The sequence below is a fragment of the Acanthopagrus latus genome, chromosome 7 (assembly GCF_904848185.1).
Source record: "Acanthopagrus latus isolate v.2019 chromosome 7, fAcaLat1.1, whole genome shotgun sequence".
Classification (NCBI taxonomy): domain Eukaryota; kingdom Metazoa; phylum Chordata; class Actinopteri; order Spariformes; family Sparidae; genus Acanthopagrus; species Acanthopagrus latus.
In genome coordinates, this window is record NC_051045.1 from 22,396,184 (window position 1) to 22,409,769 (window position 13,586).

At 40.3% G+C, this 13,586-nt stretch overlaps 2 protein-coding genes and 1 long non-coding RNA gene across 7 annotated transcripts in view; 2 read left to right on the forward strand and 1 right to left on the reverse strand.

The window, feature by feature from the left end:
* cfap74 (cilia and flagella associated protein 74) overlaps positions 1-5,630 on the forward strand; it is a 56,840-nt gene extending 51,210 nt beyond the window's left edge. For all 5 annotated transcript variants that reach the window (XM_037104736.1, XM_037104733.1, XM_037104731.1 and 2 more), the window contains exons 34-39: positions 20-158; positions 970-1,124; positions 1,356-1,488; positions 2,464-2,597; positions 3,135-3,269; positions 3,828-5,630. In XM_037104736.1, coding sequence (XP_036960631.1) covers positions 20-158; positions 970-1,124; positions 1,356-1,488; positions 2,464-2,597; positions 3,135-3,269; positions 3,828-3,932 — 801 coding nt within the window. In that variant the 3' untranslated portion in view covers positions 3,933-5,630. The remainder of the gene's footprint in view (positions 1-19; positions 159-969; positions 1,125-1,355; positions 1,489-2,463; positions 2,598-3,134; positions 3,270-3,827) is intronic.
* Positions 2,627-3,238, reverse strand: LOC119023085. The gene is made up of 3 exons (XR_005076157.1): positions 3,102-3,238; positions 2,807-2,882; positions 2,627-2,709 (listed from the first exon to the last, which is right to left on the reverse strand). It is a non-coding gene; the product is annotated as an uncharacterized LOC119023085 (long non-coding RNA).
* A 4,095-nt stretch (positions 5,631-9,725) lies between the features above and the next one.
* The window catches only part of gnb1a (guanine nucleotide binding protein (G protein), beta polypeptide 1a), a 33,023-nt gene continuing 29,162 nt past the window's right edge, over positions 9,726-13,586 (forward strand). The window contains exon 1 of the mRNA XM_037104332.1: positions 9,726-10,114. The gene's annotated coding sequence lies outside the window, so the exon portion shown is untranslated. The remainder of the gene's footprint in view (positions 10,115-13,586) is intronic.

Here is a 13,586-nt window from a genome sequence, read left to right on the forward strand (position 1 = left end):
AGCCCTGTTTTGCCTGCAGCTGCAGAACAGCTCAGCAGTGGCAGTGGGCTTCAGGGTGCAGCTGGCTAGCCTCTCTCCCACCAGGCCTCAGGGTGGAGCTGACAGGGTGGCCTTCCTGCTGGGCAGTAACACAGGCTCTCGGGTCCAGCCTACTGTGGGTAAGACATAATTAACACTGCAGTGACTCGCCATAGAACCTGACAACTTTGATTGCTGTGGAGCTCCTAACAAAAGGAAAGAAACTGTTGGAGACTCAGTGACAAGGAGCAGGGAAGGTCCTCGAGAGGCTCATGGTCACCCAACATTTTTCTAACACACTTAAAACTGTTTTTTGTTTGGATATGTCACGATGCATAAACAACTGTAGAAATCACAATATGCAAATGGTCATGCCCAGCGTGCCCATGATGTTCCTATTTTAAGCTTTATGAGGGTTGTGGACTTTGTGCAAGAGGCTGTATGTCAGTGTACAACCCATTCAGTGTACAAAAAGGTTCAAGGGTACTTGAACTGCTGAGGGGCAAGTACAAAAAAAGAAATTCAAGCTGCTTGAGGTAATTCTAGGTTATATTAATGTATTATGTTTGCTAAAAGTAAGTTTGGGGTAAACTGTCACCATTACATAGTTTGTCAAAAAGTTGACAAAAAGTTTGTGTCTTGATCTTGATTTAAAAAAAAATAATATATCTTTCTATAGAGCTATATCTCTATCTAACTACAAAATATCAACATCCACAATTTTACAGTAAGTATAGTATAGTTTTGTTGTTGTTGTTGTTGTTGTTGTTGTTTTGTAATTTCAATCAATGTGGAGATCTTATCATTTCTCCACTGACCTCCATCACAGCTATCATGGAAAGACTAGACTGGTGGTTTTATCACAAGCTCAGTAAAACAAAGATAAGGTTTGTTTTCATTATTTCTAACAGCAGTAATGGGGTCACAGTATTGTGTGTCTTTTATTCACAGGAACTCAAAACTACAGTGGGCTGAGTGTGTTCAGCGTGGTGCCAGTGGAGGGCAGCATTGCTCCAGAACAGAGCCAGGACATCACTGTCACCTTTCAGCCTGACCACCCATCTGTCAACTACTCTGACAGACTAACCATAGAGCTCAGCAATAAGGTCAGCTGATCACCACACACACACACACACACACACACACACAAAGACTCATACCTTGAATACATTTCTTCACTCAACCTGACCTTGGCCTTAAAAGTCATCACAGGCCGAATGCTGTCCTCCCAATGTGCTCTCATTATCCAAATGTACTTAAGGCACCCTGTGTGTCCTCTTCTCTCGCTGCTCTTCATGATATAACAACCTTAACCCTGTGCCATTTCTGTCTCTCAGAGTAAAGTGTGTATGATGGATCTGAAGGGTGCAGCGTCTTCACATAACATGTATCTATATGGAGGAGACCTGCTGACAGTGCCCGTTGAGTCACTCCTCCCTCCACAGATAGCCAGTCAACCTCAGCTCGCAGGTATCAAAGCGTCCGCCGTCAGTTCTTTTCAGGGTCACCCACATCTATTATGATGGATAGAGTGTTAGATTAATGGAACGGATTAATACTCTACTGGTTTTCTATTGAAATTATCCATTGAAATTGTTTCATGCTAAAGCATATTGTTTAATAAAGTGAAGGCTCCACCAAACATAAAGTCACTGACACTATAAATATGACTGATAACTCCGAGACCTACCCCATAATTCATGCAAGCAAGGGCACAGCATGTGATGTAGTAATATATGCTACTTGTAGCATGCCCGTGAGCTTGTCATCACCAGCATTTAGCTCATATTTCACCACCAAATCAATGGGTTGGGTTGTGTAAGTCATCGTACAGCAAATTCGGTTGACACAAATTCCTGTTAGTGTTACATTATCACTAAGGTGTATCCCAGTTAAGTCCAGTTTATAGTTTCCACACTGGCTAGGCTACAGGGGATGGAACATTTGTCATCAGGGAGAGTCTGCGTGCAGCCCAAACTTTATTTCCACATGCACCAAATGTGCAAACAAACATGTGTCAACATGTCCATGTATGCTGACACCCAATTTAATGTACTACTTTTTAATGTATCTATCTTATAAAGTGATTTGAAAAGTCTTCTATATAAAAATATAAAATTGTCTGAATTTGAAGGAACTAATGTGTTAAATAAATGAATGCAAGCCAAATTAATTCTGGAATAGCAGTTCTGTTAGGCTGTACTTAGCTAAATGCCTACTGTAGCATGCTAACATGCTACCATTCTGATAATGACATATAGACATAATGACATGATAATGATCATGTTCTCCACCTTAAGTTAGGGCATGGTAATGTTTGTAAATTAGCATTGACAAAAAGAACAGCTGAGGCTGATGGGAACTTCAGTAGTTTTGCAAGGCGCCATATGAAGAGAAAGGATCATCAGAGAGATAACAATTAATTCTGGACCTCTCCATGAGCAGAGTCAGAAGTGACAGAGAGGCCCACCATCCCTGTGCTGGTGACCTTGCGGGCCAAGTGCAATGCAGGAAGCATCACACCTGCAGTGAGGGAGCTGCAGGTTGGCTGCATCCGCTCCACACAGCTCAGTAAAAAGGTACTGTGATGTCATCACATAGTGGACGTGGTAGGTTTACTGCAATAACCACTGCTCTGCTGCCAGGTGTTTCATCAAATGCACTGTGATGGATCGTAAGACAGATAATAACCTGTAGGAGGCAGAGAGTAACTTGGAATCATCATACAAACATTACATATTTAGTTTTGTTATTGTACTGCATATTAACATACTTATTATACAATTACCCTGTAAAGCACTGAAACCCTCTGTGGTCTTGTGACAGGCGATATGACGCCTCTATCTTTGCCTTTTAATAGGCTTCTGAAAACAAGAAAGTACAAATAACTAATTAACTTTAAAATATTGTCATTACATCAGCTTTAATTGTTTACATTTTCTTGCTACTTGAAATTCTGCAGAGCTTTCTCCCCTTTGCCAGCTAAAATAATAGCATAAGGATTCCTGGACCATAAAATACAAAGTGTTTATATACTTTATACATAGACCATTTTTTAAGGTAAAGGATTTGTGGGAACTTACTGATTTTATCTTGACTGTCTGTTTTTTCCCCAGAGTGGTGAGTTTTTCTGGGATAACGTTGCATCCCTGCAGCAGCAGGGCTTTAGTGTCGAGCCTGGCAAAGGCACTGTGGAGGCCGGCCACAAACGCACCATCACTGTCAAATGGACCCCCTACAGTGGATACAAGGTGAGAATGGGATTATATTATTTTCATCACTGTTGTTGAAATCGGAAAGCAACCTTCTCCAGAAAAAAGTGCATAAAGAAATCTTTCTATAACTTTAGGTTGTGTCTATCGGTTTTTATTGACAAACTAGTATTTTACAGTGAATGCTGTGATCTACTTTTCCTGTTGACCAGTGTCAAAGAAGCCGTATTACAACCATGTTGTTAAAATTATTTTTTTTAAAAGGAAACTAATAAAAGCAAGATAATTGAAGTACTCTCAAAAAAGTGAGTAAATTACTGATTGCCAAAAATGTGGTTACATCACATGTCAAGAGTTTTATTGTTTTAATGTTTAAAATCAATTACAGCCTTTTCCAGCCTGATTAAAAACCGGTTGGACACTGGTCATGTTAGTATAGAAACAGTCTGTCACAAAATGGACAAGAAAAAAGTCTTATATCAACGGCTGTACTGTAATAACAACACAACCATCAATGTTTCAAGATGAGGATTTTGAGATTTCCCCTCCCTGTACCACATATTTATTTATGAGATCACTTTGTGTGTGTGTTTTCAGCCCTACGACGTGGTGCAGACGTGTGTGCCTGTTACCTTGAAAGGGGATGAGACAAATGTTTACAGAGTCACCCTGATCGCTTTGGTCTCCACCACTGCTGTCTGACCTCCACTGTACCTGGACACTGGCCAGTTGGAAATGTGCTCACACACACACTTTGACAATCACTGACAGAGTAAACAAAGATGTCATGTGTACTGTACGTGGGCAACATTAACAAAGGAATGGACTATTTATGACTTGAATCTAATTATTAAAGGTGGAATTCATTATGTTTTGGACAAGGATCTGATTTGATTCTGTGATACGGTGATTGTGATTGCCTACAAGTTATGTTGGTCTTATATCACACAGCACCAAAGCTATTTGAAACACATGAGGGTAAATGGCTAGCATTATCATAAAATAGTAGCTTTGTTCCTCTAACACAAATTCATGAGTTATAGATACGTGGCAAAGTAACAAAGACCCCAAAAAAGCAAGACAAGAATACTTGTGTTGCTTCTAAGGAGAGGAAGAATAACAATAAAAGTATTCATGAAGACAGTCTAAGAATAACTTTAAATGACCATTCATGACTAAAACAGTTATTCTTGATTGAAGCCAGGAGACAGAATGCCACCCGTGTGCAGCACACTCACTGAATGTCACCTGACTGTAGCACCTGTTTACACCACCAGGGGGTGTATATGATACAGAGCAGGCAGCTGTGTTATATCATGGTTAAGGGTGTGTCAGCTGATGTAAGCCAGCAGATGTATACAGTACATACTGTAGCACTGCTGGCACTGTATCTGAGTGAAAGGAGTTCACACAGAGGCCAAACAAGAGGCAGTTTGTGAAATGTGACACAGAATGGGAAGATCTCAATACAGACCGTTTATAGAAAACACTTGTATTAAATTATAGCCTATTGATCAGGCACAGACTGACATATTGGTCTACTACATTAATATTTATTGTAGTGATTGGATCTATGGCCTTAATTGCTATAACAGTAATGAGGTGGTATATAGCAGCAGTGATCTTAGTGGTGGGCTGCAGGTGATAGGACCATTTTTCTATTGCCTTTATATCAGCTATTGGCGGCTTCAGCTTTGAGAAACGTAGAGGCGACTGATTTGACTGTGGCACTCTCGATCTCCACCAAAGGGTACTTACGTTCTGAAGCCATGTTAAATTTAGACAAATGTCAAATCTACAGCTCACATATCTTTTAAGTGAGGCTTAAATGGATGTCAAAATCGACAGAATTGGATCACAGAGTGTCATTCCACTTCTCTTTAAGTTGCCTATTTTTATCTTTGCAATACAGCAGGTTATGAAAGCATTTTTACAATCCTGAATTGGATGATGTAATTGTCAAAAAACCCTCGAAAATGTCCCACAACTTTGCTCTCACGTGGTGGTAGTTTTAATGAGGAGCAACATAAATTTCAAGTGATTTTAAACATTTGACGATCACTCAGCCTGTCCTCAGGTTATTAATTCCATCCACAAGGCCTGTGGACTGGGCCCGGTTCTGCACTAGACTGTTGCACTTACAAGCAGCTGCCACTAGGAGCCCTTAATGTCCCCACTGGACCTCAAGTGGTGATGGAATCCTGAATTTTCGTGGATTTAATGTGGTGAAGTGTGTTGTGCTGAAGGTGTCTTTCCATCGTGAGTAAAATTCAGGATAATCAGAACATGCTGACAAACAGTGGGATGCTTTACAAACCACTGACCAAGCAAATGTTTACTGTAAAGCTGCAGCTGATGTTTATAACCTTCATAACTGCTGAATAAATGTTTTACAAAGCATTTAATTGTTCACTCTCGGATAACTTTCAGTTTAGGTTTAATAAACTATAAATGATGACTTGTTGACGACAGTTACTATAACATGTTACCTAAGAACGTATAATGAATGTGTCATTCTAATAGGACTGAAGAAGAACTTGTTTTCTAACTAGTTTGATTTATCTTGTTTCCATCAGAGGCGCATCCATAAAATCACTGCAGGTGCAACACAACAATAATCTGCAAAGAAGGTTAGAAAATACCTGCTCTCCCATTCCTGTTCGACAATTACAGTAAATGAAATGATTGTTCCTAATGGATAAAAAGTGTTTACAAGATTTATTTTTTTACTGACAACCAACACATATATACATTACATATACCTTTTAAAAATACTTCTCAGATTACAATGTTTCTCAAAAATAAGGGATTGAAGTCCACTTGTGATTATAGAACAGCTTAATATTGTTTGCTCATTTTAAAACAGTTAACAGTTTATTCTAATCATTCTCTTCCCTCCATAACATCTCACTTATTCTCAAAGAACAGAAATTATGTGGACATCAGTTAAAGGAGATCAGTGTGAAACACCCTGTACATCAACTGAAAGGAGCTACTTTATTTTACATAAATTAGGTGTTCTTTATGTTCTCTTATCTGTGTTTATTAAATGTTAAATTCAAGTCGTGTGATTGCTCCACATACAGAACTGTGGAGGACAGTAGGACAAATATTTTGTTTTTTTAAATAATGTGATATTAAGATAAGTTTGGTACTTCAACAGCACCAATGTATAATATTTCTCATCTACATTATTTACAGTATTACTCAGTCACATTTACATCATTAAAGTTTACCAGACACATGACAAAACTCCTAGCAGTGTCCCACCGTGTGAGTGTGCGTGAGCCGGGCTCTGTGCCTGTGAACAGCAGATGTCAGTAATGCCTCAGAACGGACCAATAGGATCTGACCTCTCTCAGAGATACATGCTGTAAGCATTTATCAGAGATTGTAGGAGATTATGCTAAATCAGATTACTGTACCCCAACCTGCCTATAAAAAGCAAGGTCATTATGAGCTTAGCCTCATGTAATGTCACTCGTTTTATGAAATGTATGAGCTCATATTAGGCAATATTTATGTTGCCATTTTGCCTCTTTTTCTAATCTGATTTCTCCTCTGATCTCTCGCTAATACTGTGAGATAGCGCTACTTACCGTCCCGGCTCTGCTCAAGGGAGGCGTGTGTGCTTGTGTGCGCCTGTCTGACTGCGTGTGAGTTAGTGTAAGTGACTTTATATAATAGTGAAGGAAAATGCTGTACATTTCTTAGATGCCATGAAGTACTTCTTTTTATATACAGTTACTACCTGAAAACACACAGGTGACTGGTGTACTGTCCCTATAAAGACTGTGACGTTAAATAGAGGTGTTAGTAATAGAATTAATTACACCATTTACAAACAAATGTTTCTTAGAGGAAAATATGTATAAAACAATTGTTGATTTTTCCTCTTTTGAACGGTTTCCCCCATGAAGATCATCACACTTTTCGTGACCGATGTTCATAGTTCTACCACTTATTATCGATCCCAACTTGATCAGACCTTGCACAGAAAGCACATCGAGGTGTGTATTGTTTTCCTTTCCTCTCTCCTCATCAGAAGACTGAATGCACATAATAAGCCTTCTCCCCCGGGTGGCCCGAAGCTCTGCTAAAGAAGCTTCACAACACATGCATGCAGACAGGCAGGGGTGTATCCAGGGGCAACTAAATCTCACCAGCATTAACCTGGGCAGATGAGTCCCGGTGGAAACCCACACCCAGGACACTGCCTGATACACAAGTGCACACACAGGGGTGGTGTTTTCAACTCATCCCGAGTCCATGCGCTGCTGTTTTTCACAAAGTTACAGGTAGTGAATAAATAAAAAAGAATGCTGTATGGTTACAGAGCAGGCCGCTGCACAGCAGATCATTGTTCATACGAGACAACGGGCCAGTTTCCTCCTACGGGTTTGTGTTACCAGAACTGGCACGAACGCACACACAGTTGGGTGGAGATTCAAATTACTGACACAGAGGATACATTGATGGGTATTTTTCAATGCCTTTTCTGTCTTTTTTGGTTTTGATTTGGGGTGATTATGTGTCAATGTAAAAACATACACCGAACTTTCGACTACAGCAAACCAGATCACAAACAGGAGGCTACATCCCTAAATGCCGGACTACAGAAGAAAGAACAGCACACTCTCTCGGGGCCTTATTCATCAAAAGCATAGCCGATGATGCTCTTGCCTTCCCCCATTGGACCGAGCCCCAGAACGCTTTGTTGTTTCTGAGGACAACAAAGTGTTCCATGTCGCCAAGAAACGCCTTAACCCGCTGAGCATTAACCCCTCCTCAGAGCACTTTAACTAGACTACTGGTGATAATGATCAAGTCATTTCTGTGCTGAGGTGATGGTCCAGCCACAAACACTCAGCACAAGAAGTATGTCCCCACTGATTTCTAAGCAGGAACTGGAGCACGGTAACATCAGGTCATGAACCATAACATGTAGCAAGATTATATCCAGAGAACATCACTCGTCAACAAAACCTTCCATTGACAGCTTAGATTGACCACATTTCCACTGAGGACTGTGTCAGTGTCTGATACCTGTTCAAGGAGCACTGTGTAGATTTGGAGAAGAAATTCAAACTCAGAATTTAAATTAGGTAATAATACAAACTCAGAAATATTTATATTTTCCATAACTGAATAAACAGGCTGTTCTCAGAGGAAAATAAGGTCCCCGGAACACTGTTAGAAGCTAGAGAGGTGGCAGGGTCCGCCAAATAAGAATAAAGTAACAGTATAAAATTGTCCTCTATGATTAAATTGTTTATTCAGTCAGGAAAACCAGTTTATTTAGTTTGTTTAGTCACAAATAAAATCAGTCAATGAAGATATTTCTCTTTTGTTAAAAAAAAAAAAAAAAAAAAAATCTACCTAAAAAACTACATGGTGCACCTGTAAATGTGCTATGTGTAAGAAAGGTTGATTTTCAAGTCTCAGCCCCAACTCGCCAAATAATGATACTCTGGGTTTCCCACCTCATCAAAAACTAACACTCTAGCATGGCGAGCCACCCGTCCTACAATCCCATGTCATCCATTTTTGACAAGTTGATAATGAGACTCATTAATCACCTTTTCTTACAAATAACACCTTTATGGTATAATGGATATGAAAAATGTGTATAGATATACAAATGCAGTACGAGTATAATAGTTCATCAATCTACAATATATTGGTCTATCATTTTTTGGTAATCTTTCCCAGATCATTTTTCTGGCAACTATTTTTTTTTTTTTTTTCAGTCTTGATAATAAAAGAACAAGATCAAAAATGATATTATACTAATTGTGCCTTTAGTAGAGGTGTATTTTGGCCATGCTTGCTTACAGGGAAGTAAATGCACTTCAGCAGTCAAATGTGTGGTGCACTCTGTTTTGGTTTGCAAATGAGACAGTATTATTTGGCTTGAAGTAGCGGCTGTTGTGCTCACATGAAATTCACATTTTCCTGGAGCTCTCAAACATGTTTATCTATCCTACAGACTCACAGGAGGTCATTTTGGGTCATATATCCACTTTAGTAAGACCCTGGGGTCTCATAGAGAACGATTTATTTTAGGTTATACACCTAAATACACTGTATACACTGTGTCTGGAGAACTAATATTGGTTAAACAAACAAGTATACTATTTGAATTCTTAATTATTTTTAATTACTTACTCCTTTCAAATTATAGTACAGTATCCTGAAGAATCCGTGGAGCTTTGTTAGCTACAGTTTCAAAACTATACCTTACATAAACAGGGTTTGGTGTGCACAAATGCAGTTGTTCTAGCCTTCTGTGGCGCGTGAAACGTTCACGCATAAGTCATATTTGTTTTAACTCTTCAAATTAACAAAGTTCTGGAATCAAAAGCTGTGTTTTCACAGGTAAATATTATCTAGGTGTGTTGGTGTTACCAAAAATGGCAGTATTTCCTGATCTGCTGGAGTGGTCGCCGACCCTTCGCCGTGCGTTGTGACGCTGCCGTAACGTGGGGTTTCCCAGACCTGAGTGCAGGGTTACCGCGCCCATCTCTGCTGTTTGATGGCCGGAGGAAGAAGCGACTGAGATCCTGGCGTGAAGGAAGAAAAAAGAGGGACGACGACGGTGGGAACGACAAGAGGGGATTTTGGCTTTGAGTTGGAATTTGCGTTGAAACGGAAGAACGCCTAAACGGGACTCTGAAACGTCTTTTTTGGGTGAACACCGCCTTGTCTCTGCGCCTCTGTGCCGGTGTGTCTCCCCCCTCGGCGGGTCAAAAACTGGGTTCGGGGAGTGCCGCTCCTCGGTAGCTAAACTAGCTAAATCTGAGCGCCTGGGCGGAGAGAGGAGACAAGATTTTGCTGTTTCCAGTCAATGTGATATAAACAACGGATACCCTCGACTGAAGCGGGTAAGGATTACTTTTGATATTTGAAATTGCGCTTCAGGAAATGCATTAAGTGTCTGTGCAGTTGGCTAGCCTGTCGAGCAGGGAGGATGAACGAAAGGGGTTAAACTGGGTTGAGTGGCTCCTCCGTTACAGTTAGCTGCCGTTAGCTTGCTGCTAGCTAGTCGTTGCTTTCAGTAGGGTGGGTGGGGGTCACTCTTAGAGAAACTTAACGCACTGCGTTAACCCAGGTGTCAACTGACCACAACAATATTGAACTGCCCATACACCTGTTGTTTCTATCCGGTCAGCTGGTAGTTAATAGACCAGATTTAATGATAATTAGAAGGTTAGTTGGTGACAGCTCGGTAGGCTAGCCAGCACCCCTCTCCAACGTCCGGGTATCTCTCTTAAGAAATAAGCCGTCTGGGTTAAACTGTGTCAGCTTTGCTTTATTTGCCGTGTTACCCGAGAAATAATTAGATTGTGGGTTCAGTCATGACCCGGCAATGCTCTCTAATACCACCAGCATTTAGGATCTGTAATTCGGCGCACATTTTTTCACATCTTTACCCTAACGTTATAGATAGCTAGTGATTACCTGGTAAGCTAATTGGTCGCACATTTGCCTCTCAGTTTACTGTTGACTATCCTTAGGCGAGCTGTATAGGATGGTGGTTACATAGTTGCAACTTCTCACACATGCATACCTCCAACAAGCGTGAACGGAGTTTGGATTTACTTCCACTCATGTTGAAAATGTGTGGCATAATGCAATTGACAACGATGGGAGTCTAAAAATGGCTACTTCACCAACAGAATCACCACCACCCCCACTATTTCGTAGCCAGTCCATACAAGTTAGCCAGCAGTGGTCACAGCCTACGTTTACAGCCTGGTATGGCCGATCAGGGTGTGTTTATCCCGAACATGGCAGCCAGAACAATTTGCCTGTACCCTTCGTGAATATGAACGGTGTTGTTGTTGAGTGACGCTTTTATGTATAACTCGTGCATTGAAGCGTTAATATTAGCCTCTCCTAAAATAATTTACGTAATGCTGAATTTTCTCCGCTGTGGGCACTCATTAGACAGGCTATGTTCTAAACGGGATCGTTAAACTAGCATCGTATAATTCAGTGAATCGAAACCAAACCATCCTGGATTATAGCTACTGTATGTCAGAGCTATATGTTAACATTCCCACGTTTGGTCTGCAGAGTCAGCCATCCAGTCATCCACTGATAGTGCAGAAAAGGAAATGGCTGAATCGTTAGCGCGATTCTAGACCAGGATGCTTAAAAAATATAAATGGGCAGCTAATGTCAAGTTGTAGCACAGCTGTATGATCGCATGGAAAAATTGACAATAAGCGCCGCTGTGGTCCTGATAGTGGCAATAGCCATTTTAGTTCCATGTGTGTCAAACCAGCAGTGTTAGTTTGTGAACACAAGGTTCGGCCTTAATTTGAACTTCTTCTTTTAATGATGTGTAAACGAGATTGTCTAATTGGATTTTGACAATCTGTTTATCTCGATCACGGGTCTGTTGCAGGGCAAGTTGTTAGCAGCTACAGTAACCATGCCCTACCGGGCCGCGCTGCTCCGTAGTATTTCAAGCTGTGTAGCCCGGAAAACGGACACGCTTTGTACACGATGAAGCATCGGATTCTTGTCAGTACACCAGCACAAGGTGTTGAAGAAGAAGAGCCGAGATCGGAGATTTTTTATTTTGTGGTAAATATTTCGAAAGATGGTTTAGCAACGAGTCGGACGTGCTGTCGCAGGAAGCCGAGCTGAGCGCCTCCTCCAGCGCCGAGGCAAGATATATGTAGCCTGCCGCTTTGACGAACTTATTGACCAGCGGTGTTAAGATATTGCATCTAAAAGAATCCGCTAGTGAATATAGCCGATTTCTGGTCGTTTCAGTGCATTTTCGATGTTTCTCAAAAGAGCTATTTGTATTTACTGGTTCACAAAGATGAATTCATTTTGCCAGTGTGCCCCCTCCCTCCGCCTCCTCGAATGAATGGGTTCCTGTATTCAGGGCCCAAGCAGCTGCAATGAACAAGATGGCGTTCAAAGCCTTTTTCATCACCGCTTTTTCTCAGACTGAGAGAGACAGCTGCCGAGCATCGGATGAGTCCAGGCTTGGCAGACTAGATTTCTTTGATTTCCCCATCGTAAAAATGTACAGAATGTACTCCTATTAAAAACGTTTTGAAGTTGTTTGGATTCCTGGTCAGATGAATCCTATATGTGCACCTCAGATACAGGACAACATGGTGGGGAAGGGGTGTTGTACATCTTGACTGTGAACCTGAATAGTAGGGAATATGGCAACTTTGATGATTTTCAATGACTTATAAGATATAAAACACTTTATATATATTTTTTAATGTTTGAGTTAATGGTTGATTAAAAACCTCTGTAACCACACCTCAGGGAAATGGGCATAATTATGTCAGTCCAGACTAGGGTTCCCAGTTAAAGGTAACTGAATAGATTTAACCATCTTTATGTGTAAAGAAAATATTTAGGTGCAGTGATTTGAATGATTTGAATAAAGATCACATTAATACAGATTTATTTTAAAAACGTTAAATGTTTTGTGTACGTTTATGTGCATTATAGTCTTAAAGACATCTTTATTGCCATATTCATGTGAAACTTTAGTAAATGTTGATGTGTATTTACATTTATTTATTAACTTCTCAGTTTCAGTCAGGTGCAATACAATACTTGTGAATTTCCTAACTACATTTATGATTACCTATAAAGAATAGAATCAATCTTCCAATACCAATAATTTTCTGTCAACCACAGGATGATAATGCCACATCTGAGACAACTCTGTAACAGTGATGTGACAGACAGATTTTGCTGTGATTTATCAGACTATTTGTTTATGAAATAACTGCCACTGCCAATAAAAGACAAAGTATGTACAATGTACTGGGCAGAACATTTTCAAGTTTACAACAGCAATAGTTTCAGTTTGAAAACAATCAGTATGCACATCCAAGAGCATCTAGTTGACACACTTGGTATAAAAAATGTTGTGTTTAATGCCTTTGTGACCTGGATGTGACCCTCACCATACTGACACCAGGAAAGTGTTTGAATTTCTGTCCATGGGCCTTGTGAACAGTGATGACACAATCCACAGGCATTTCTAAAAATCTGCATTGATGTCTATGTGATGATACAATAAGCGTATGACAAGACTGTCTGAAAGCCCCAATGGCAATAATGTGTGTCTGAAGGACATTTGTCCCTGGGTTTATACACATCAGAACGTGTCAGTCGGGTGAATCTAACAAGATAAGGACCATGTGTTTAAAACCTCAATCATTAGCCTTTAGAACTGGGAGGGGGGCCTTTGTTTTTGAATGAAGGTTTTCATCCTGCTGATGTGTATTTTTTCTTTTTTAATCTGCAAGTGCTGGATATGAATGGGATTATATTCTTAGTCTGTGGATTTCACTTGTTGGGATT